Source organism: Brachyistius frenatus, unplaced genomic scaffold (genome assembly GCF_029030835.1).
Source record: "Brachyistius frenatus isolate BFR_SWC_R1_liver_20210118 unplaced genomic scaffold, ASM2903083v1 Contig_8, whole genome shotgun sequence".
Lineage (NCBI taxonomy): Eukaryota > Metazoa > Chordata > Actinopteri > Embiotocidae > Brachyistius > Brachyistius frenatus.
In genome coordinates this window covers 7,599,346-7,625,643 of record NW_027210607.1, presented here as the reverse complement: position 1 = coordinate 7,625,643, position 26,298 = coordinate 7,599,346, and the positions used below count along the sequence as shown (strand labels likewise).

Sequence of the window (26,298 nt, the reverse complement as noted above, 5' to 3'; positions counted from 1 at the left end):
GAATTCACCACAGATTGAATAATTATTGTATAGTATAATTAATAAACAAGAACACTTTAGTCTCTTTGCATTGATGGATTATGAAACAAAGGGCCCCATGGTACAAACATATGAAAGGCCCCCCACGCCTCCCACAGAGAAACAAGATGTCCACACTGAAAGAGACATATTGATGACAAAACATTCAGCCATGTTGTTTGTCATCATTTGGTGCTTCAAGATGTCTCTTTGCAGATATTACAGTCTTTCTGGTTGTTTTGCATCCCTTTGTTGCCATTTTACTTATCCTCTACTAATTTTTCATCTGGATGTTTTATGTCTCTTTGTGAACACTTGGTTAGTGTTACTGAAAGCATCTAAGCTTTGATAAACAAAGCAACATCTAAACTACTTCAGTAGAAAATCTCAACTCTGCTCAGTGACAAAAGAGCTGCTGTATTAGAGGTAATTTACTTGTGATGGAACAAACCTCTGCTCAGTTCAACAGCATTGCACTGGTGAAACTGGCTCTGGTTCAGTTGGAACAGCACAAAGGCATTAATAACTACACTGCCATGTTGGCAACACTGTGTAACACTGCAGCTCTCCCCTTTGAGATTCACTTTTAGGAATGCAGCCAAATAATAAAGTAAATGAAATTGAGCTTCTAGCAGAGAAAAATAGAAGCAGCTGTGAAAACTTGATAGTGCACAGGGTGAAATATTATGTAAGTGTGCTTTCAACTGGCCTGAAGCAAAATAAAACGTGATATACAGTGCCCTCTTCTGTCTAAACGATGCTGTTATACACATCTGCAGTACCTTTTCTATTTTGTTTGTACAAACATGTTATAAGGGTTGTTTCTACACAGCAAAAGTAAATGTGAGAAAACGGGAGGGGACCTATGGTATATTGGATAATATTTGCATCAATCGATTTGATAAAGAACAATGTAAGTATTGCTATCAATAAAAAACAACAACATTATTTTAATAAAATTTGTTTTAAATAATAAATCCTATTAAATTCTTCATGCTAAATAAAATTAGGTGCGTTTAGGTGACTGTTACGTAATGTACTTAAACAATATCTTGCTGTACACACAGCATTAAAAACTCTTTTCAGCCAGACATATCCACGCAGCTTCCTTTAAAAGCAAGTGATAAAGCCACAGCGTAATTGCAACCACATTGAAACTAACGTTTATGTGACCAAAAAAATATTTTTCACGTCACTCTATGATTTCAAGCATCTTCATCTTCTTCTCCAAAGTTGATAAAAATTAAACAATAGTTCAAGGCTTTTCTTTCAGAGAAATCACCGCAGTGCAGTTCTTGGTCTGAAGGTGGCGCTGCAGCGGAATCAACCCTTTAACTCTGACGCTTCGGCTTTTCTCCACGTTGGCCGCACATGCGCAGAGCACCTGCTGGAAACCAAGAAAGCGAGCGAGGAAAGTCTGTCCCCGAGGACTGGATGTCCGGCTGAACCGAAGCGAAATACCTCTCTGCTGGACGGCAGGCGTCTTCTCGCCAAGTTGTTAGCCGCGTCGGCGCGAGAAGATGTTCAAAAAACTGAAGCAGAAGATAAACGAGGAGCAGTCGCCGCAGACGAATGCGCAGTCACCTCCGCAGGCCCAGGTCGGTTGTTGTGGTGCTCGGGAGCTAACGAGCTAAGCTAACAGCTGTTTACACAGCTGACCCGCTAGTCCAGAAAGACAGAGATCGCGTCGTAGCATGGTGTTAAAAAAAAAATGATGCTCTAGTAACATCTCAATGAAATAACTTTTTTAAAAAGTGTAAACTTGTCTTCACTTAGTTTGTCAGCTGCCTCTTTGCTCTCTTGTAAACGTTAGCAGGATGCTAAGTCCTGTAGTTAGCTTCCCAACTGAGCCTGTCAGCAGCTGCTGCTTGAAGAGGTGCGTTCAAGACCTTCAACTGGAAAATCTCGTTGAACCGGGTAGAAAAAAAACAAGATCAGCCAGCCAGCCATGAACTCTGTTGTAGTTAAAGTACCAATCAGAAATCTTATGATTGACACTGACAACATGGGCCTGTCGGTGTCTCCTGGTTTGGTTTGAATGGATATCAGCTGGTTTCTTTATGTCACTTCCAAGACCTACTAGTGCTAAAAACTAAAAATGACATAACATTAGTTTTTTTGGGGGACACAGCTTACATCCAGCGTATCTTCAGCTCCATAGCTTGTCCTTCTTTATTACTGCATCATTTCAGTTGTTGTGTTATATCTTGAACTATTTGTCTGCAGTTTAAACAAAGAGGTTATTGACTTTTTGTTAACCCTTTGGTTTTGCTTTAGAGTACTCACCTTAGTATCACCGATGGACCTGTCACGCAGGATATGTGACAACTAGTTTGGAAACCGATCTTTGTTTGAGAGGCGACTTACAGTCACTCAGGGGTGATGTGTGAAATTGAAGCGTGTGTGTGAATGGTGCACTGTGACTTTTACAGAGGGTGAAAGCTGTAACCTTTATGAATAAGTTTTCCAACTTTCAATCACTTGTCTGCGATTTCTCGGTTCACCTGAAACTGGAGAGAGCGCACGTCGAATTTTGTGTCACATTTTTTTGGGGGGGGATCAGAAAGACTTGTCAGGGAGCCAAATCCTGCCAGTAGAGGCGGTGGGGGACGACAATTGTGTTGTTGAGGGTGAGAAGAAACCTGCGCCTTCCCAAAGTGCAGTGAGCAAGCCTGTTGTCATGTTGGAGAACTGAAGTCGCATACAGCAATATTATAAGTTGTCTAGTAAATTACTCTGTCAGGTAACCAAAAGAATCTCTTACAATCTCATCAGAAAAAGAGAGAAGTTCTGACTTTTTTTTAATTTTTTTAATTTTTTTTAATTTTAGCAGATGGGCAGTGGAGACCGGCGCAGCAGCCAAACACCTCCATTTCATCAGGATGGCAGTCCGTCTCCCAGTGACAGAGAGGTGAGCATGGTGTCAACCTGTGATCGATAGACCATATATTTATACATGTGATTATGTAAATGATTTTATGTCTACTTTTGCTCAAACTCCTGCCTGCAGAGATGTCATATTCTCTCCCCAGCTTATATTCTAATTTTCAATTGAAAGTAATGTTTTTGTCAGTCCTAAACAATCTGTCATGTGTTTTGTTACGCTTAATGCTCCCTCAGTAACAGCAGTGCTTTTTTGATGGCTGTGCCAACGAAAGGGATTTATAACCGAGTAGTGCTGTCAATTTTCAAAGAGTGCATGCTGTATGATAAGTGTTATTATGCTATTATTATTATTATTATACATTATTCTCTGGACTCATAAACATATTGAAATATATTGTAGTTTGGGATTTTTTTATAATGTCCTGAGAACAAATGGGCCACATTAACATTGTGATGATTAATGTTCAATCAGCACTTTGATCTCATTATATAAAGCTGTGGTATATTAACTTTTCTCTTAGTTTCCCTGCATGTCTTATCACACAGGACAATGGAGTCAAAATTTTGAAGTGTTGAAAAGTTCAAGGCATTTTAATGTTCATCTTTAAGATTTGGCCAACTGTTGCGCGTCGTCCTTTTGTTTAATGACTGAAATATCAGCGTGTAAAATCACTGTATTTTATTTTGATAGCTCATCCAGAGACCCAACACAAATTGTTTTTCATTATTATCCTGAAACTAGTCACACAGGAGAGATTCTCATTTATTGGAAGGACATTCAAATGGTGGAGCGCGGACCATATTTCAGCATGGGTATGAATAATTGATGCATTTCCCTCTCAGTGTTTTTCTGTCTCCAGTGGATATGGGCAAATGTTTGCAGGACTTCTTTGATTCTTTAGAAAGAGGGAGACAGGCAGTGAGGTACTGACCACGACTGTTAAATTATGCAATTTATGGTTAATACATCTGTTTTAGAGCTCATACGTGGATGTTTAGTTGTTTGATGTTCAAAAAGATCCTAATCACTCATTCCTGACAAGTTTTCTACACTTCAGTGACAGAGCTCCTGTTAGTCAGGTTTCTATACTCTACTTCCTCCTTTATCCTTTGGAAGCGCAGATGTGTTGTAACACAAGCTCATGCGCCCTCCACTTAGAAGCTTCTCGTGGCATCGCAGCATCTTTTTTCACCTCACAAATCGTTAACACTTTGACACCTCTGAAAGTGTACATTTGTTTATTGGAGGCAGATTTTGCCTCATTTGAACAATCATAATCTAAGGCTACAAATAGAGATGTCAAACTGTTATTCATGACATTAATGTTGATTGAGTGTTTCACTTTTCCACCTTTCTTATTTTTCTTCCAATTCATGTAGTGTCTGTCCCTCTGTCTCGCTCTCTATTCTCTCTTTTTCTCTCCATCCATCTCTCTCGGCCAGCCTGCTGGCTGGACACTCCCTTCAGCGCTGTTTCACACTCATGGTGTTGTTTTTCTCATTGCTCTCTGTGTTCCTCTCCTTTCCCCACCTCTCGTCCCGATACCGCACTGACGGGGTCAGATACTGGCCGGGATGATAGCAGAGCCCGCTTTTCTCTCTGAGTATACTATCTTTGCTCTGGACCATTCAAAACAACCCAAAACGGCCCAGGTAGCCAGTGTGGTGAGTTTGTCCTCACTTCCTGCCTCTTCCTCCTCATCTTTCTCCTCCTCCTCCTCTTCCTCTTGACCCGTTCCATCCTCCCGTCTTCCGTGCCTTTGGGGATTCGGTAGAGGACTGTGGCCCAAGTAGGGACAGCCTGTTCCCTGCTCTCTGTCTCCTGTTTGCTTTGGATTTAGAAACAAGAAGGCATCTCATATGTAGCCTAACCCTGCATCTAATGGGAGTTGTGGTTTACCTTGTGGGATAGAAGCTTCTGTGCTTTCTGCCCTGTGTTGGTTTACTGCCCTACCTTTCAGTTCTTATTCAAAGAAGTCAATATTACCCCTTTGTCTTTAGATAACTTTAGTTGCTTGCCTTTTAGACCCTTAACACCCTGTTATGTTGCCTGATGGCCTTTTCCCTTCTCCCCACCAGTCTGTTTATTTGAAGAGTTTTAATATATGAGCGGGCTTTTTAAGTAGCTGAAAAGTTGAATTGTATTAAACTCTTCCAAGTAAACAGACCAGAATATTTTTGTAGATGGCCTTGTGGAGCTCAGAAATTTGAGGATGTTTGTTTATTTGTGGAAGCAGCAAAAAGACTGGACATAAATAACATTTGAAACAACCAAATATTCATTGTTTGTGTTACAAAAAACACATTTCCTCTGGAAATTAAGCATTAGATTCTCCACAGGAAAGGATCCGTTTTTAATTTATATAGATACATTATTAATGCATACATTAATTGTTCAACGTCATATAGCTGTTTATGTGTTTAGGATATGTTTGATGTAACATGTAATGTACTAATATGTGTATTTTATATCAACAAACATTAACATTATTTGTATAAAATGTAAACTTATTTTCGTTGGGTAACCTTTGCGTTTACTATTGACAGTACGGACATACTTGTAAAGTGAGTATATCAACATTTTAGAGTAAATGCACTTCAAGACGGTTAAACTTGTAAACATGGACAGATTCTCAAAGTGGTCTCCACACTGTCCAAATCTGGAAACATTGGCTTTGTGTTGAGTGTGTACGGGGTAAAGAGCTTTTAGGAAGACCTCTGTGATGGTCGGGGTACTAAACATTGTTTAGTTGTGTCTAACTCTGATCATTTTAAATGTCATTATGGTCTAATAACCAGCAGAGTTGTTGTCATTTACCAGGATTTATGTTGAATTTGTCAGATGACATCGTGATTCTAAAAAAAAACATTTAATCACTGCAGCACAGCAGCTTCAGAATGACTGCTGGTTAATATGTGCTTTTCATATATGAGTTATTGGACAATAAAACAAAAATATATGCAAATGAGAATATCGTTAGTATATCTTGGCTGGACTAAAATACAAACAGCAGAGGAGACTGCACAGAAGTGTAACGGGCTGTGACTCAGCAGATGATCCGGCTGTGTGTGTTGTCTCAGTGGGGGGTGGTGTGGCATTCAAGCTGAGAAAGGAACTTTCTGTCATCTCTCAACTTTTTCATCATACATAATCAGACATCATAGCACAGCTGTCGCCATTAATCTGTATTCATGTTGATTCTATCGGACAGCGTCCCGACCATGAAATAATGATTTGGTTTGAAGACCTGTCTGCACTGCTCCATCAGATGTTGGCTGTGATGCCAAGTTTGCAGTTTTAAAAGAGGACAAAGAAGCCTTCATCTCTGATCCCTCTCTATTACTTATCGGCTAAATATATTTGACAAAGCTGCACTATACTTAGCAGGTTCGCCTTGGACCTTTTCCTCTTCCATTTATATAACTTGTACTTTGTGCTCTGTACAATAGAGGTCATACAAAGTAATACTATGTAGAGTTCAGTAAATTCTTGCTCCACAGTCTGCAGAAGTTTGATGTGCTGCAGATACAACAGGAGTCATTACCATCTCTCGGGATTAACCACAAATAAATTCATCACAGTGTCTTTGTCATGTTCCAACAACATCATGTTGTCTCATAATGTTGAATCCCATAAATATCCCATTAAACAATATCATTGAATTTGTTTTTTTACTTTTCATTTTGGATCCACAAACTTGTGTTAGCTCCGGTGTTTATCTATTGATCCAAAGCTTCTTTCAATTAATCTTTATGTCTCTATAAATTCTGTATTTGCTGGTTCTTTGTCAAGCTAGTGGAGGTTAATATTGTGAGTCCCAGGATTTTGGATTCAGACCTATTTTTGGTTTCTCATTTGTCCCTATGAGAATTTGGATGTGCAGCGTTTGCAGGACAGAAATAGAGGCACTCAAGTTGTTTACTGTCGGTGTGCTGTTTCTCATTAGTTATCCATGAGTCACTGTCCAATTTCTAACATCAATGAAAACAAACAGACAAAAGTGGAAAACATCTCAATGTAATAACAATCTGGGTCAAGTAGTGCCTCTGTGATTTTGACCTTTTTACCCTTAAAGGTATCCTGTGGCGTTTTCTTGTAACAAACAAAAATTATGTTTTGTTGCTCACCAAGACACATTTTGTGTATCCTTGAGGTCTGATCGTGAAACATTTGCAAAGCAGATTTTTCTTTTAAAGATTGAGACCTGCATAGTTCACCTCTTTGTTTACTTTTTGACAATTCACATAAATCTATATCCATTGTCTCACAGACTTGGCCTTTTGTTTGAGTCAACATTTGTCTTAATATTTCAGACTATTTAGCTTTCTAGAAGTAACAGTAACACTTCACAGTAAAATTAGCGTGTACCTAATGCTCGTATAGCGCTGGTAAAACTCAGACCCAGGAGTGACTACTGTCCCGTGAAGAAGAAACAGGAAATGATAAGGAAACAGAAAGAAATACATGTTGAATGTTTTGCCCAGTAATCCAGAGGAAGGAGTAGCTCGGAGCTGAACAAGGGAGAAGATTCACTCACTCTGATCCTGCTTCTAACAAGTCAACTAAACCAACTAGGCTGCTAAACGTTCACTTACTTCAGCTATGCCTTTGTACTCTTGTAACACAGCTGCACACAACACTGCCAAGCATCTTTAATTCAAATACCAGCTCTCCGACTCGACTTTAACTGTCTGTTTGTTCCGACCTGTTCTGGCTGTTCTGTAGAGTTTCGTCTTAACCCCTTTTTTGTTTGTTGTACAGTAGAGATGCCTTCTTTTATGTATTTAACCCCTCTGTTTTTTCCAAGTTGCATGAGGGTACCCATTGCCCCTGCATTGCTCCCAGCAATACTAATATTGCTCCCTCCAGAGTAATCAGGGAGAGCCACGCTGGGTGTGGATGACTAACTGGCCCAGGACAAGTTCACTTTTCTTTCTCTCCATAACGTCTTTTCTTTCTGCAGAGTGCTTCTAAAGGACCCCCAAGGTCTCCCAGAGGTAGCATCAATGGGGATGGAAGTGTTTCTCCTCATGTACGTTTATCTCATAATTTTCTCCTACCTCCTGGTTGATCTTCAAGTTGATGGTATGATGCTGTTGCACCTTGATTGTGTAATTTCTTTATGCTCCCAATCAGAGAGAGGAGCCGCAGTCATTTGCCCAGAAACTACAGCTGAGAGTTCCCTCAATGGAGTCGCTGATTCGTGGTGGTGCCAGCCGGGCAGAAAATCTGTTCCGCTCCCCATCTAAAGAAAACTTGGTCCGAAGCCCATCGCGTGACTCCCTAACACCTTTGGGAGAAAACGAGTCCCCAGGTGCCCCCACATACGATCCGCCCTCAGATATTGAGAGTGAGGCTGAGGAGCCACCAGGAAATGCAGAGTCTCTTTCTAAAGAGCAGTTGTTACACCGGCTGCTTCGGGTGGAGAGGAGTCTGGGGAAGTACAGAGGGAAGTACTCCGAGGTGAGACACAGAGCCACAGAGAAGAAAATGTTTGGTTTGTCACCCTGTTTAGTGTCTAGCATGTAGCCATACATGCATAGCACTATTCCTCATAAAGTACATCCATTTCTTTGTCATGCAGCTGGTTACTACATACCGAACAGTGCAACGAGATAAAGAAAAAACGCAGGTAATTTCTACCAAACAACAATGTTGGCAATTATTTTATTTCTGTCATGATTGTTGTCCCTGCTTTATCGTCACAATCTGAATTGATCTGATGCTCATTTTTGTTCCCCCCAGGTCATCCTCAGTCAGAGTCAAGACAAAGCTCTCCGCAGGATAGGGGAGCTGCGGGAGGTGTGACTATATATTATGAATGTTGTTGTCTTTCAAGGTCAATATCTGTCTGATTTCCTTTCTTGAAGTTGTACATATTAGTCAACATATCAAATGATCTGTAGGAGCTTCAAATGGACCAGCAGGCCAAGAAACACCTACAGGATGAGTTTGATGCTGCGCTGGAGGAGAAAGACCAGATGATCACTGTCCTCCAGACACAGGTGAGTGTGCTGGTATTTGGATCATAGTGTGGACATTTGTTCATGGAGTTGGGATAAAACTACATCGAGAGCTTTTAGGGTTATCAAGGAAGCGAAATATAGCTTCATCTCGTGCAGAACATCAGTGTTTACCTATACTGTCTCAGAAAAATGTTTAAACTGCTAATCATAATCACAATTTTTTATTTTTATGACGTGAGCTTAGTACTCACTGTAATCATGCACTCGTAAACATAGCTGATGTACTTTAAATGAACATGGCATTAATAAGCATATAGACAATAAAGTTTCCCATCCAGTTTGTAAAACAAAACAGTACGCTTCTCCTGCACTGAAATTGAGTACAGTGCTTTGATTAAAAAAAAAAAAGTCTCGCTATTTTCTCTAAACAAAGGACAATCGGTGAGATTCCAGAGTTTAAAAACAGTAAAAGAATTACCTTTGTTTGCAAATAAGGATTTGACAACTGTAATACATTTAATTTTATACACCAGTTTTTTTGAAGTAGCACTGCTCAAATTCCACTTAAAAACAATTTTACTGCAATACTAAAGGAGCATGGTTACTAAAAACATAAAGAATTAAGACGTACAGTTTATTCTGATATTGAAATGTACACAATGTGCATGCAGGGAATAATGCCAGATATGGAAAGTAAATCTGTCACCAACCTAAGTAATCACAATTATTTTTTCTATCAGGTTGGTCTATTGAAGAAAAGAGTTAAAGGGGTCTCTGATGGTTCGCTGCCATCTGGACGAGACGTCCCTCAGTCTGAGGTCGCTGAAGATCCTTCTAAGGAGCAAGGACCAGAGCCTGAAGTCACTGAGGGTAAGCATAAGTTTTATCTTTATCTTTTACATACATTTATATCTATATTTACATGTGATTAGGATCAAACTCCAAAAGTCATCATGCAGGTACTGTGTGTGAAGTGTCTGTAATGTTACTTTTTAATCAGTGTAGTGTATTTTCTGGACAGGAGAGGGCAACAGTGATCCGACCAAACTTCTAGAGGCTCTGCAGAAGAGAGTGAAGAGGCAGGAAAACCTGCTGCAGAAGTGCAAAGAAGTGATGCGGACACACAAGGAGCGGAGCATCCAGCTGGGCAGTGAGAATGAAACTCTTCAGGAGCAGCTGCACGAGAGGCTGCAGGAGCTGGAGAAGATGAAGGTGGCTAACCTGTATTTATCAGTAATGATAGTGGAGTGAGACCACGGTCGTACTGTAATATCAGGACATTTTTCAGTCAAACTAATTTATAAATTTCAGCGAATATATTCTTATGCACATTATCCCTTTATTGGTAACGTATCCTTAAAAGTAGAAAGTACTCGGATATTTCAAAATTATTTCCTGGAGACAGGCACTTAGTAGAACTTGGATGTGCTAGTAAACTATAATTATGAAGAGGTTTGATTAAAATGGGGCTGAGAGACTGCAATCACTGAGCAGTGTGTTTACGGTCATTAATGTTGTGTTGCAAAATGTCTGCCAGAGTTTTTATGGTCCACTGATAATGTGACTCCATTATCTCTGTGACACAGCGGATTGCTGTGGTTCGCAGAGTCCGAACATCCAAATTCTCTGGCTGCGCTCCAGAGCGAGGGTTCATGTCATGTCAGCGTGACATGACTGAACCATTGTTTTCTTTGATTTCAAAACATTTTGCCTCAGTGGTATGATCGGCTTGTGTGGCTTGTCCATAGCCGCTGTGATGCTTTGCTGCTTGTGATAACAGATGTTTGTTGTTACAGAGACACTGATAATACACAGCGTGTCTGTGACTGTATGTTGATTAACTTGCTTTCATTTATTCTCATAATTTCTGTGTTGAATTGGCAGTCTGTATGGGAATCGAGGATGTACTGTGTCAGTAAAAGGAGCGGTTAACAGGCGTTTCGGCCTCCTATATGGCGTGAAGGCATCCCGGAACTGTGCTCATCCTCTCAGACAAATATCCCATGAAAACACACCATGTGCATATGATTCCAAACCTTCCGTTTTAGGATTTTTGTAATCTTTTTTGTTTGCTGTTTAGCTGACAGATGATGAAATCAGTTGTTTTGTTTATTCACTGTAAAATCGGACATTTCGAAATTTCAGATTTTCGAAAATCAAAACAATTTTAATCATAATGTCGCCTTCTGCACACATAGATCAAACGACTTGGGAAATATTGTCGGCCCGGTATTTTCTGTTTAGTAACATCTGGTTGAATTGCGGTGGCACAGAGACATAGCTACTACATGCCCCTGCTGTGAGACTGGGCTGTAATTTGGGTCGAGTTGTTGGTTTAGCTGGGCTTGTGTACACTCTTTGGTTATTTTGCTTGTAGGTGAAGCATCCTGGGTGGTGCAGAAAACATGTCATTTGGAAGTTATCTGACTAAAGCATGTACAACATATGAGTCAGGAAATCAGAAATGTAATGTAGGATTAATTGGACATATGTAACATTTTTAATTTGCAATTCTGTCAAATGTTTTATGTTGAAAGGAGCTGCACACAACAGAAAAGACAAAGTTGATAACTCAGCTGCGGGATGCCAAGAACCTCATTGAACAGCTGGAGCAGGATAAGGTGAGTGATCAGTCTTTTAGACTTTAGTCACATGTTTGAGGTTTCTGCGGATTCAGTTTTTTTTTTTTTACTCTGCTGCTGAGAAAAGATGTCAGGCACCTTGAAGTCCCATATTGTTTCTTTTAAACTTTGACCCCAGTTCTGCAGGATGGTAACAGCCCTGGAGATCTCTTTGACTTTTAAGTGTTTTCAGCATTCCTCACAAACACTGAGTGGCACAGGGCTTCAATTAGGGTGTAAAACACAGAGATAGCGCTCATCAAATCAACATCAATTTCACTGCGAATCCATTTGCTTTGACTCTACAGTTAAAAGGTACATTTATCTGATATGGGTCACTGTTTTTCAGGGAATGGTCATTGCCGAGACCAAACGACAGATGCACGAGACACTGGAAATGAAAGAAGAGGAGATTGCACAGCTACGCTCGAGGCTCCAGCAGGCCACTGCTCAGAGAGAAGAATTACAGGAACAGAAAGAAAAGGCTGAGAAGTCAGGTGAGTGTAATTCACTGCTGAAAGTGTACAGAAAAAAAAGTATTTTCTGGATATATTAATGACGTGGCATCATTTCATTTTTCATAAAGCTTTTGAAGAACTTGAAAGGGCTCTGGTTGTCACTCAGAGGGCAGAGGAGGCCCGCAAACAGCTGCAGGTTCAGCTGGAGGAGCAAGTGAAAGAAGTTGAAAGAGCCGGTGAGGAAGAGAGGAAGAGCCTGCAGCAGGAACTCACACGAGTCAAACAGGAGGTTGTCACCATCATGAAGGTCAGGAAATAACGTCTGCTAAACACTCATGCACTTATTGTTTATTTTGAAGAAGTCATTAGTGTATTTGGACTTCATCTATGACTTCATTATTTTTGTTTGTGTCTCTCTGAAAATGTCATGTTATAGTCACTAACAGGTGTTAAGCACAAACATGGACTTAAACAGTTCCTCTATTGTTATAGAGGGCAGTGCAAAGGAAATTTATTTTGATTCTTCTTTTTTCAATTGTTTTCTTTTTAAATTATTAATATTATTAGAAATCATCAGAGGAAACGGTGGCCCGTTTGGAAAAGCTCCACAGTGAAGCTATGGCAGCTAAAGAAAAGGAGATGGGTGACAGAATCAACAAAGCTGTGGTAGGTGCCAAATATTTCACTTCATTTGATTTTGCAACGTAAAGAAGTTAATCAGATAAAAGGAAAGAAAGTCATTTAAAATTTTGATATTTGAATGGTTGTGCCGTTTAGGAGCAATGCAAAGAGGAGAGTGCAACTTTAGCCAAGGAGCGAGAACAACAGGCCTCTCTGGCTCTGGAGGATGCAGAGTTGCAGAAGACAGCTGTCAGGGCAGAGGCTGAAAACAAGGTTAAAGAGATCCAGCTGGAGCTGGAAACTGCAAAAACTGTGAGTTTTTGTTTTAAAAAAAATGTTACTTGGTCATATTTTACACACACACACACACACACACACACACACACACACACACACACACACACACACACACACACACACACACACACACACAGGTATAGTAAAGAAGATTTTTAGAATTAAATATCACTAAATTGACAAATTGTATTAAGTAATTTCACAAATAGACTCAGAAACAAGATTTGTAATTGTGTCCTATTTTTTTTTTACGAACAAACACATAAACACACACACACACACACACACACACACACACACACACACACACACACACACACACACACACACACACACACACACACACACACACACACACACACACACACACACACACACACAGGTATAGTAAAGAAGATTTTTAGAATTAAATATCACTAAATTGACAAATTGTATTAAGTAATTTCACAAATAGACTCAGAAACAAGATTTGTAATTGTGTCCTATTTTTTTTTTACGAACCTAAACTTCCATAAACCCTTGAAACTTTCCACATTTTGTGATAACTGTAATGTCTCTGCACACGCTTACTGACTTACGGCCGGGCTAGCCAGCAAAAATGGGCAAACAAATTCCATAATAGCTTTTCAGCATGTTGTAATTTAAGTGGTTTGAGAGATCACTCGACTTCTGCACCTCCTTAACTCATATTCAGACTTTAGAAAATCTAGCACGCAACAGTAACTTTTAGCCAATCGTGGATCATTTCAGAAAGGGGGAGTTCCTATTGGCCATTGTACAAAGAAGCATGCATATCCTCTCAGATACTGAGCCTGGTTCAATGGTGGAAAATCTTGGAGAAAAGGTAGCAACCTCTGGCAACACCTCAAGTTTTGGCAGCAACTGACTACACTGCAAAGCAAACCAATAAATGTGTGTGTGTGTGTGTGTGTGTGTGTGTGTGTGTGTGTGTGTGTGTGTGTGTGTGTGTGTGTGTGTGTGTGTGTGTGTGTGTGTGTGTGTGTGTGTGTGTGTGTGTGTGTGTGTGTGTGTGTGTGTGTGTGTGTGTGTGTGTGTGTGTGTGTGTGTGTGTGTGTGTGTGTGTGTGTGTGTGTGTGTGTGTGTGTGTGTGTGTGTGTGTGTGTGTGTGTGTGTGTAAGAAAGAGTGCCTTATCAAAAAGATAGCCTGAAAGGGAGTCTGACAATAAATGCAATTAGGGGTGTACTAGGAAGGAAATTCAGCCCTGGTCTAATCCACTGGGACCGGACGGCCGACAGCACACTCATGTGCACCCTGAAAGACAGACACTCAGGATTTATAGATTTGTGATGGTTTATGGGCCGACTGATGCTGCAGCTGTAATTTGTCCCGGTGTACCCGATAGCCAGAACCCCGCTGAACGCAATAAAACAAAGGTCAGTAATGGGGAAGCGAGATAAAGATAACATGAAGCTCATGCGCGTACTCGTTTGGTGGGAGGGGCGTAGCACAGAGAGGAGAGGGGAAAGAGCTGGAGAATAATTTTCTGTATTTTCCAGCACTGCCTACCTCAGCTTTAATTATCAACAATGTGTTTTTATAGCTGTTTCTGATTTCTGTTAATTAACTGTAGCCACTTTGTAGAATAGTCTAACCGCCTCCATGTATGTGATTGCAGAGGATATTGGAGATGGAGAGCTCTGTGGACAGGATCTCACAAGATGAATCGGGTTTCTCCGAGCAAATCTCTGCATTAGAGGAAAAGCACCGGGAGCAGCTGGAAAAGCACAAGGCCACCGTAACCCAGCAGCAAAATGCTGCTTTTGAGGAGCTCAAGGAAAAACACAGAGTTGAAATGGAGACCCTTCTGAAAGATAAAGAGCTGCAGCTCCAAGCACATGTTGAAGACATGAACCAGAAAATTTTAGCAAAACTGGATGCAAAGCAGGCAGAGTTAGAGGCACTTTCTGCTGAACTTTCAGAGATTTTGAAGAGTAAACAGCTCCTGGAGGAGAAGATGGTGGCAGCTGAAGGTGCTCATAGATTAGCTCAACAGGAACACAAGAAAATGGTTCAAGATCAGGTGTCAAAGCACAATGTAGAGCTCACAAATATCAAACAACAGCATGGCGGTCTGGAGAAAACTCTGAAGGAGGAACTTAATGCACTGAAAATAGTTGTTAGGGAAAAGGAAAAAGAAATTAAACAACACACCCTAAGACAAAAAACACTTCAAGAGGAATCACATTCCACTGCACAAGACTTAGAAGCCAAGGTCAAGAAACTGGAGGAGCTGCAGCAGAGTTTATCACAATCCCAGCTCGAACATGAAAGCCTAAAGGAATCTCATGCACAGTTAAGTAACCTCTCAGAGGATCTTGATCAGTGTAAGAGGGAGTTGACAGATTTGGAGCATCAGTTGGAAGTAGCAAAGAATGATTGCCATCAAAAAGAGAAGTCGCTTCAAGAAATAGACCGTCAGTTACAAGAGACCAAAAAGGAGCTCACAGAGAAGGACAAGTCATTTAGTGCAGAACTGAACACTAAGCTGAGAGAACAGACTCGTCTCAAGAAACAGCTGGACGATGAAAAAACTGCCCATGAAAAGAAGTTGAAAAACACTACCACCGAGATGGAAGCTAGGCTGAAATCACAGGAGACAAAAATGGAAAAATTCAAACAGAAGGCCAAAGAAATGCAGGAGAACTTCAAGAAAAAGCTTCAGCAGAGTGAAGAGAACATGAAGAAGGAGATTGCAAAGAAGGAGACGCAGCTTCAACAGAAGGAGCAACTGGTTCAAGAGAAAATTGTAGAGATGTCTCAAAAAAGTTCCCACGGTCTCAGCAGTGCAGTGTCAGAGCTGCAGGCCAACCATAAGGAAGAACTAGAAAAGCTACATGCCACCCATAAACATGAGATTGAGGAGCTGGAGCATCGCTGGCAGGAGAGGGTGGGACAGCAGGAGGAAGAATTAGCGGAGAAACATTCAGTCATACTGCAGGAAAGGGGTCAGGAAATGGAGGAAGTATCTCAGCAGCTCAGCAGAAGCAGAGCGGAGAACGAGCAGGTATTGTGTGAAATAAAGGATTTAAAGGAGGAGCTGGCGATTCGAGAAACCACCGTGCAGAAGCTGCAAGAAGAGCTCAACGAAGCAGCAGTTAAGCTTGAGAGTTTGTCTCAGGGTGAAGCATTGTTAAAAGAGCAAATGGATTCAGCAGAGAGGAACCTCAACCAGGCTCTGAATGAGAGAAACGCCTTACAAGACAAGCTCAACACAACAGAGGAAGAGAGCAGAGAGAAGTTGAAGGCTTTGTCAGATAAGCTGAATGAAACGGAAAAACAGCTTGAAGCCCTGAAAGGCTCCAGGTGTAAGGAAAGTGAAGACTTGCAGAGTAAATTTGAGGAAACATCCATTCAGCTACAAGCCAAGGAAGCAGAGTTCCAGCAACAGTTAATTCAGATCATCAACCAAATGGACCGTTACTGTAAGGAGGTTCAGTCTAAAGTGGAGTGTGGATCTAACGAAGTCCAACAAAGAGTGGAGTGTCGGCTGAAAGAGCTGAAAGACAGACTGCTCCGTAGTCAGGAGAAGGTAGGGACTCTCCAAAACATGATCCTTACTAAAGTATATAGAATTTGCACTTTAGAGGAGAATCTCCGCCAGCAGACGGAGAAGAATACACATCTATGCATTTCATTAGAACAGATGTCTGCTCAGGTAAATGCTCATACGGAGCATATCCACGCCTTAACCCACGAGAGGGAGAATCACTCTCAGTCCGCCACGGAACAAGTTCAGAAAATCGAGGAGCTGAGTGAAGCAAACGGAATCATATTAGAAAGTATGAAAACAAACGAGCTGCACATCACGAACTTGGAAAGCATCATTAGTGGCTTGAAAAATGAGCTCGCAAGTAGCATAAAAGAGAAGGAGGAAGCCATAAATCTGCTGAACCAGCAGTATAAAGAGGAGAGACAACAGGCTGCTGCTCAGATGGAGGAGACCATTGAGAGATTGAAGCAGGAGAGAAAGTCTGCTTCAGAGCTCCGGAACATCCTAGCTGAGTATGAGAGCAAGGCAGAGACAAAGTTCACCCAGAATGATAACATTATTACATCTCTGCAGACCCGACTTGAAGAGCTGGAGCGAGAACTCTCCGGAAAGAACGAGGCGCTGCAAAGGCTGACAGCAAGTATTGACAATCAGTTCATCAGCAAGTCTGAGATGGACCAAGTGTTGAGTGAGAAGGAGCAGAAAGTCAGTGGACTGACCTCGGAGCTCGAGAGCTGCGTCGGTCGACTCGGTGAGCTTCAGGAGCAGTTAGCCTTGAAGGCAAAGGAGTGTGAACAGCTCGCGTCCGACCTCAAACAGCAACACAACATCAAGGAGAACGAGAAGAGGCAGTTGGTAGAGCAGCTGCAGCAGACCCAGATGCAGTGTACTCAGAATGGGAATTTGGAGCAAGAGATGGTAGAAAAACTGCACTCCCTGGAGGAAGACAACCAGAAGTGTAAACACAAGCTTGAGAGTCAAAGGGAGGAATTTGAAAGGATGAAAGATGAGCTCATCAAGAGCAAAGATGAGAGTCTGAAGGCAACTGAAGAGAGGTTATCTGCAGAGAGCGCTCGGAAAGCATCAGAGCTGAAGAAGAAAGCTGAGCAGAAAATCACACAGATTAAAAAACATCTAACGTCACAGCTAGAGGAGAAGGAGCAGATGATTAAGGCTCTTCAGAGTAGCCTGGAGGAAACCAAGGGCAGTGAAACCTCTGGCAGGAAACACGTAGACACATTACAAGAGAAAACAAAAGAGCTTGAGGACGCTCTCGTCAAGCTGAAGGAAGAGCAGGAGAAACAAGTTGAACAGATTCTAAATAATGAGAGGCTCGAGAGAGAAAGCTGTTTAGAAGAATTAAAAATCATGTATGAAGACAAGCTGATTGCACTTGAGAGAGATGCAACGCAACAAGAGGAGCTCAAAGAAACTGAAGCAACGCTGCACGAAATGAAAACAAAGCTAAAAGAAGCAGAGGAGCAGAATGGAAACCTTCTAGCAGAGATAGATCGGCTGAAAGAAGAAATATGTGAGAAGGAAGCTCAGCTCGATCGACATCAGGCAACTTTGAAGCAAAATCCATCTGATCCTGAGGCGGAGGTGAAGGTGGAGTGTAGCAGCGTGCAGCAAACCAAGAGTGTGATGGAAAACCACCCTCCCGTGCAGGAAGGGGATGATGGTTCTCTGCAGTCTCTCAAGGACAAACTGAGTCAGGTGAAAAACGAGAAGGAGAGAATCCACAAGGACTTCACCAGGCTTCAGAAAGACATGCGATTACTGAGGAAGGAGCACGAACAAGACCTCGAGTACATGAAGAAGGAGTTGTTGGAGGAGAATGAGAAAAAGCTGAAGTAAGTTCATAATGCCATGTTAATACTCAACAAACTATAATAAAACATTTAAATCCTACATCTATAGATATGTAGAGGCTGCAATGGTTATGTTTGTATGCAAATGTGCTCGTGGTGTCAACACTGACTCCAAACATTTCCTTTGCTCTCTGTTCGAATAGACTGGAGTTAGAAGATGTGGAAATGAAGCACAACTCTGGTTTGAAGCAGTTATTGAGGGAGTTCAACACACAAATGGCTTTGAAAGAGAGGGAGCTGGATTCAGCAGTGAAGGAGACCATTGGTGAGACGAAAGAAAATTCTCCATTTGTCAATTAAAGTGAAAACTAACGAGCCTTGAAAATTAGCGATTGTAACTGTCTGTTTTGTTGGGGTTAAATCCCTTCAGTACACTACATGTTTTAGGCGTCCAAATAACGGCCTCGCGGTAGACAATGAAAATAATAGGATTGACGTGTTTCAATAAAATGTAAAGATTATTGCACAGGAAAAAGTGTATCTGAATCTGCACGTTTTCTCGCTTCCTCATGTTTAAATAATTTCATGTTCTAGATAAGATGTGAGTGAGCAGTTTAGAATATACGCTAACTCTGGCTTCTTGCCTTTTCATCGACACAGCAAAGGCCCAGAGCGTTGAAGCAGAGCTCCTCAGCAGCCACCACGAGGAAGCCAGTCAGCTGATGAAGGTGATTTCCCAGAAGGAGGATGATTTGCACAGAACTGTTCAGAAATATGAACACGTTATACAGGTAACTCTGTCAAAACTGTCTGCGTGGAGTGCTGCTCGGGTTTGATAATGGCTTTTCTAACAAAAGCTTTAAAACATTTTTCCTAAGATGAAACCACGTTGAATGGGTTTACTCTGGACAGGAGATGAGCCCCACCCACCTTAACGCTCCACTTGTTAGCATCTACCTTCTCTTAGTCTAAAGTAGACAAACTCAGGTGCCGCCTTTCATAATCGAACTATTCCCAACTATTAATGGTGTAAAAGCGGATATATATGGTGGATGTTAAAGGGCGTTTTCACATCAGAAAGTCCTCGTTGGGACGTTGTATACAATTGATCGGGTTAGTTTTGGTTTCACTTTGCAATTGTTTGAGCAGATTTTAGGATGTCCTGTTGCCGTCACCTACGTGGCCTACATCTCTCTGTGCTTAACAAATTGATTGGTTTGTAGGCGGGCGGGCGGGCGGAGGTTTGAAAACAAAGGCGGTGACTTGACCGACATACTTGAGTTGTGATGCTGAGATGACGCATAGGAAATGATTCAGCTATACTTTCTTTTTTTTCTTTTGTTTGTCTCAGAGTCGTGAGGAGGAGATGGGAGAACGAGTGTGGCAAGTTCAGAAACAACTGGAGCAGTTGCAAGCAAGAAGCCATGACACCTCTGAGGTACAAACATTTCTGACCCTCTGTTGCATATCGACCAGGTCATCAAACATCTGTGATCTCTCTCACAGCGGGTTGATGTATGTGGGACATTTTTACATTTACACAGATGTAGAAATTCAGACCTAGAGCTATTACAGTTCATTATATGAGACTGGAGGTTTAGATTAGATTTATATAGTGATTCTGTTGGAGTCATAAGTCACTTCACTCTGACTGCATGAAATAACAATGGCTATGTGAAATCACTCTTTTTCAGCTCCCTTCGGGGAAAAGGCTGCAGTCTGATGGAAGCATTACTAGCTTTGAGTGACAGCCTAATCCAGATGCATTTTTGTTTCCTTACCAACAGACAGCACAAACCTTTTCAGATACACTATTGGAAAGTTCACATTCAGGTTAACAGACTTAACAGTTATCTGTCATCTTGCTTCATAATTGAAGGATTCCGTCTCAAAGCTCAGGGTTAATTTGCTGACATACTTTGCTCTGATCAGTCTCTCACTCCAGTCGTGTGGCGGCTCTCCAAAGCTCGCCGGATGCTGTGAAGCTCATTTGATTCACTCAGGAATGTTCTCCTCAGAAAACGGAGATCGTGAGGCAGCAGCCAGCCCCGATTCCTGTTCTCAATTATCATCACATGAGGTGATTCTGGGCCTTAGATTTATACCACAGCTATTCTCACATGCAAGATGTGCTGACTGGAAAGGGGCCAGATCGGACAAAAGTTCTCCAAGGAGACATTTTATCCAGGTGCTGAGATACCATGAGACCCCTGCAGTGATTCTTCTACCTTCACACACATATCTGCATGCACACAAACATAAAGAATTGTGCTGCTCTCCCTGCTGCATATTTCCCAGGTGAGGTAATAACTTTATGGGTGGATTGTATGGCTTCATGCTCAGGGAGGCCTTTCCTTACTACGGGCCTCACAAACTATTCTTCAGACAGACGGTGGGAGACTGCGTGTCTCTATGGAGGCAGCAGATCCACACTGTTTTCAGAAGTCTACTTTTGTCTGTGCAGCAAAACAATTTAATAGTTTGATAATAATTAATTGAGGGCTAAGACAGGTTATATTCTATATTTTTGTTATAGTCAAAAAAGGTCCATAAAAAAGACCAACTGTGTTAGTCCATCTCTCACTTTCTTACTTCTTACTTCTTCTTACTGCTAAATCATTTCTTGTGGCAGCTGGGATCTGTAGTTTTAGAACATGTAACTCAAACAGGACTAAATCAAAGCAGCAGCTTTGTGCTCAATCAAAATCAGCTTTTCTGTCCAAGCATGTAAACACGTATAAGGATTCCTTCAAAGTCTTCACCACATATATTAAAAAAAAAAAAGTCTGCACAGACATGAAGGCATACAACTACTAGGCCGTAATTATTCTGGTCTAACATGGGATCTTCTCTCTCTTGTTTGTGGACACAGATGACCGCAGAAGAGCTACAGGTATGTAGTTTGGTTCCACTGCTTGTTTCACCATTTCTGGTATTCAGGCAGTTAAATTACCACAATAAAACAATAGTTTGATTTTTTTTTTTTTTTTTTTTTTTTTTAAAGGAAAAAAACAACTTAATGTTGTCACATAATGTTTGTACATCCTGTTTGTTACTTGTGGACATTCATCCTCTGTCCCTCTGTACGTCAGGCTCAGCTCGCTGAGAAGACGACGTTACTGAGCGAAGCTCGGCTGAAGGAGCAGGGGTCCGTGGAAAGAGTGAGTGTCGCACCCTGTGTGTGCTCTTCAGGGGAGATGACTGAACAGCAAATCCATGGCAGTGTATTCCCAGGATTCTGTGGCCTCCAGCAAGAGCAGCTACTGCTCTCCTGCTGCATCGACTTAATTACAGAGCACATCTGTTTACATTTGCTTTAACCCTGTAAACAATCAGAGCAACACCTCCCACAGCTTTCTCACACACATCGTCATTCTCAAAAACATCCCCTGAGGATGACCAACAAAATGCTGACTGTCCCAATTAGCAGATAAACTAATGCATACAATTAACACACTGGGGTCGACGAGGTTGTGTTGCTTTTAAATAATCTGTGTGTGCTTGTGTGTTTCCCTGCGCTAGATTCACGCTCTTGAGGACAAGATTAAATGTTTCCAGCGAAACACTGTGGTAACTCACCTTGGGAGCACGTTCAAAGGTAACGTTAACACCATGAATCACTTAGTTCTGCTTCTTGATCCAATTTCCTTCTAAAACGGCACAAGAAAAATGACCTGCATAACGCTCGAACACAGCTACATACACTCTCAGTATAAGATGGCTCACCTAACCTTTTTATTGGAATAGGGATATTTAACACACGCTTATATAAAGTGTTAACATTTGAAAGTTATAGAGACCAGCTGCTCTGTAAGATCTCGGCATTAGTATTTTGACACACCACCAGTAATCTGCCTAATCTGCCACTGCGCACATCGCTTCATGGATCAGAGATGGGACAGGAGAGAGTGGTGTGTGTTGGTGTGTGCTGTTTGGTTTTGCCGTGTTTTTCAGTCCATTTTGGCCAGCTAAGCATGATTTTGGGCTCGCTGGTTAAGATAAAAAACTGCGGTTATAATTAGGGTATGGTTAAGGTTAGAGAAGCATGGGGTTACCCATATAACGGTTGAGGTTAAAGTTGAGGTAAACCTCGAGGGTCTGACAGTAAGTCCATGCAGTATCCTCGAGTATATCATCACCCAAACGTGGTGCCTCTATGTGAGAGTGTTTAGAGAGGTTGAATAAAGCCTCTTTGACCATCCCTGCTGGTGTAATAAAGAGAGTCTGCTGTCAGAAGGGGGGGCGGTGAAGAAGCCATCCTTGGATTTAATGGGTTTTGCAGACTGTTCAGGACCCTGCAGAACACAGACTTCTTGATTCCTCTATCCAGTGCACATAATATATCCAACCTAATAACCTACCATGTCCTGTATTTCCTAAGAACTAAAGTGGTCTTTGGTGAAACTGTCTACCACTCAGGGATGGCTCTGTTGAGCCCAGTTAAACCACCCAGAGCTGTGGTTTCAGGACGAGGGCTGATCGGAAGGCTGTTGATGTCTGGTTTCGTGTCTGTAGCCGTGTGATTGGTGGGATGTTGGGCTCAGTTGGGGCAACATGGGGTCAGGGGGACATAGGTTACGGGATTTATTGGTGACCCATTACTCCACGCCAGAGATCAAAGAGTTGTTTGTACTCCTCTATCACCGTTTCTTCTACTCTAAATCGCTCGGTCTCTCTCGACACATGCCAGGGCGTTTGGTGATGTTTGAATGATTATTTTAGATAAGAGGGAAGCAACTGTGTGTTGTTCCACATCAAAGACCCGATGGGGATATTTCAGTAGCTGTTGCCTAAAGTGTTGCCAGCCCTGTCCAAGTTGTAATACTGTCTTTCCCGTTCATAGATTCTAGAGGGATAATGTGTTACAGCTTTAAGACATTCATTCTTCCACTCTGGAAGTATTAAAGTGCTCATGTTGAGTCTCGCCATGCTTTCCTCTACTTCTAGTTGACTCTAGATTCGAACCCATACCTGTGCAGAGGATGGCTCTGTATAACACAAACATGATGCTGTGGCTTAGTTTTTTTTTAGCTGGAGTATTCAACAGTGACAGACATTGTTGTATTTTAAAACTAGAGAAGAAAAATAAACCCTGTACATACATGTGTTTTGAAAAGTGCATCCTGATTTACATCTCTTGAGTTATATTATCTGTTTTACCAGAGACGATGGCCAAAACAGCTGCACAGAGTAGTTAACATGTAGTCACATTAAGGTATTCACATGTAACACATTAATAGGACTATTTAAAACGCTCTCATCCTTTACGAAAGATTATTTGAATGTTGCTGTTTTTGCTTGTTGTTACAGATCCTGTATTCCTCCCCCCCGATGCATTCTCAGAACCCACTGAGATGGAGTACCTGAGGAAGGTGCTGTTTGAATACATGATGGGACGGGAAACCAAAGTATGTTTCCATATCCTTCTATTTATAATATACTCAAAAAACACAGTGATTGTTTGTGTAATTCATCTTTGAAATTAGTGTTTCATATTAAAAACAAAAAGTTAGTTGCCTGTTAAAACATCAACAGGCACATTAATGCTCTCTCCATGACAGTCTGATAGGTTGTTTCGAATATTGTCAGTAAAGTAAACCAAACAATTCCAAACCACATAAAATAAGTAGCTGATAATATTGGAGTCAGTCTGTGCCCTCCTTTTTTTTTCTTTTTTTTTTGAGCTGATGACCTCGTTGTGCTGCACCAAAATGTTAGACCATTTGGGACGCAGTATAAAAGTCATGTTGTGTCCAGTCTGGTTTGCTCTAATTAACAGTGATCTCCATAATTAACAGTGCTGTTGACAAGGTCCTAAAGTCAGCGGGATTTTCCCAGCTGCTCAGCAGACAGTTAGCCTTTATGGCAACATGGCAGACCTCCCCTGTGCGGAGGATGTCCCCCAGGCTGCCTGCGAGCACATGCATGATGCAGAGTTGCCATTTAAAGACATGCTGGCCTTGTTTAGCGTTCGTGGAGCGGTTAGGTTTCCTACACAGCAGCCCTGTTTCTGATTATCCGGCATGTTTATGGGGGAAATGCCTGCTCCCTGGCAGATAGGCCTTGAGTTGAATATGCAGATAATGTTCTTTTTTTTTGCTCTTGTTGGGCTTTAATTGTCTCAGAACAAGCTTGATTTGATTGTATGATGGTGTGAAAGGTCAGATGTTGGCAAATCTTTTGTGAAAGGGATATTGAATATTTGTACTAATAATATACAGTACTTCGATGACATCAGTTACCACGGTGAAGTTCGGGGCCTCCTTTTGAAATATCGTCACGGTATTTTGTTTTATCCTCGTCATCTGCAGACAATGGCCAAAGTGATTACCTCCATGCTCAAGTTTCCTCCAGACCAAGCGCAAAAGGTTTTGGACAAAGAAGACTCAAAAGCAACTGTAAGTATATATTTCCTTTCTGAGGATATTACCAGGTGATCACATCTTCATTGATAACTCCATCAATATTTGAACTCATTTTTAATAATTCCCTCCACAGCCTTGGCTACGATGAGTGTTTGAATGATTCGGATCATTTTGGATGAAAATCTGCTGCTGCTACTGCTGCTGAAGGGGAAGACTGCCATGGACTTTATCAAGCCCTTTTCTCTGAATTTATTGTGTGTGTGTGTGTGTGTGTGTGTGTGTGTGTGTGTGTGTGTGTGTGTGTGTGTGTGTGTGTGTGTGTGTGTGTGTGTGTGTGTGTGTGTGTGTGTGTGAGATGCAGTATGTATGAATACACCTGAAGGTATGAGGGAATTTGACAGAAACAGTAATCTTCCATAAACCCTGTTTCACTTTGAAATTAAGTTTGTTCATTTATAAATTTTAGATGAAGACAAAGGGTTTCTCTTTATTTTAGAATGTGTTTATGAAGATTGGCTTGTGCAATAAATGATATCATTATCACATATTGACGGTGACGATCAGTTGATTTATAGGTTTCTGTGTTTTGCTGTTGTCTGAATCGCTTCCTCTGTAAAACTGTAAACGACCCTTTAACTGTGCACTTGCACCACATTAAGACACTGGCCTCTGGACCTTGTTTGTTTCACACCGCTTTTCTATGCTTTATATTTTGTCACTGACAGAAACCCCAAAACATGAAACTGTAAATTGTATTAGGATAATTAAAACTGTATTATAGGGCATATATGACTTGCTATACATTTTCAGACTAACAAATTAAATCTTATTTACAGAACCTCTTTTGTCACTTCTTCATCCTTGTCACCACATAGTGTTGCACTTGTTAAACCCACTATCTTATGTCATTACCTGGTTTTACATCGTTGAGGCTGTAACGAAGGACAAACTATTATAAGATTGGGTTGGAAAAAGACACGTGGAATGCAGACATCACAACAAATGGTGGGTCTAAAGATATTCAGTGACCTTCGTTTGACCTTTATTTCTTCCCTCTACACCAAAAATGCAAAATGCAACACGCGTGAATTTGTCACCACCTCATTTACTGAGGGTCAGAATAATCTTCTTCAAGTGTGTGGACATTTAGGAATTTTATGCTTAAATCACAATTTTATAGGGGGATGAAAATACAGACACTGTAGAATTGAAACATACTGGTATATAATTATCACTAAAATCTTCTCCAGACATGTTAGAAGTCCTATAAAGAGAATCTGCAACAGCGTTTGGTCAGCTACAGTTTTATCACCAACATTTTTTTAATTTCATGAAATGATGTCTATTATCTGTCAAAAACTCACAAGATTTGACGCTAGCGTAGAGAATTTTCCAAACTAAGCAGGATAATTTCAGAACCTTTTCTTGGGTCAAACTGCATTCTGTGCAATGAAAGTCAAATATTCAAATGAATAATTACTAAGCAAAATTGAGTTAGGAGATGAGCGACATAAAACGGTGCAGAAAATTTGCTATTTTGCTTCTGTCGTCTTTCCATTTTAATTTCTTAATACAATGTACTCACCTTTGGTTGAGTGTGCGGATTTTGAAAAACATCCCTGCTGGGTCCACCGGATTTTTTTTCATGAATCTCAGATCTTGATTGAGGTCAAGTCTTTGTAATGAAAATTACTTTTTTTTTTTTTTTTACATTAGAAAATGAAGCTGTTCATTGTGACTGG

General features: G+C 41.2%; 1 protein-coding gene across 6 annotated transcripts; it reads left to right on the top strand.

Annotated features, from left to right (window-relative positions):
* The first annotated feature begins 1,405 nt into the window (after positions 1-1,405).
* On the top strand, positions 1,406-25,394 carry golga4 (golgin A4). 6 transcript variants are annotated; one of them, XM_069690184.1, is made up of 25 exons: positions 1,406-1,616; positions 2,849-2,929; positions 4,468-4,569; positions 7,869-7,937; positions 8,042-8,368; positions 8,490-8,537; positions 8,651-8,707; positions 8,812-8,910; positions 9,612-9,741; positions 9,893-10,083; positions 11,409-11,492; positions 11,842-11,989; positions 12,079-12,257; positions 12,518-12,616; positions 12,728-12,883; positions 14,506-18,233; positions 18,395-18,516; positions 18,852-18,919; positions 19,543-19,629; positions 21,064-21,084; positions 21,284-21,352; positions 21,714-21,789; positions 23,502-23,599; positions 24,503-24,589; positions 24,690-25,394. In XM_069690184.1, exons 1-25 carry the CDS (start codon positions 1,539-1,541, stop codon positions 24,702-24,704), a joined length of 6,219 nt encoding a protein of 2,072 aa, XP_069546285.1. In that variant the 5' UTR covers positions 1,406-1,538; the 3' UTR covers positions 24,705-25,394. The 6 variants fall into 6 exon arrangements, with proteins under 6 accessions (XP_069546285.1, XP_069546284.1, XP_069546283.1 ...); XM_069690183.1 differs by having other exon boundaries at positions 1,407-1,616; positions 2,852-2,929; positions 18,852-18,982; XM_069690182.1 differs by having other exon boundaries at positions 1,407-1,616; positions 18,852-18,982.
* The last annotated feature ends 904 nt before the right edge of the window (positions 25,395-26,298 follow it).

Excerpts from the sequence above, each read along its gene's own strand:
- golga4 (XM_069690182.1), top strand. The coding sequence starts at position 1,539 with ATGTTCAAAAAACTGAAGCAGAAGATAAACGAGGAGCAGTCGCCGCAG. Across the intron at positions 8,369-8,489 it reads ACAGAGGGAAGTACTCCGAG|CTGGTTACTACATACCGAAC; the intron begins GTGAGACACAGA and ends TTTGTCATGCAG. Across the intron at positions 8,538-8,650 it reads GAGATAAAGAAAAAACGCAG|GTCATCCTCAGTCAGAGTCA; the intron begins GTAATTTCTACC and ends TGTTCCCCCCAG.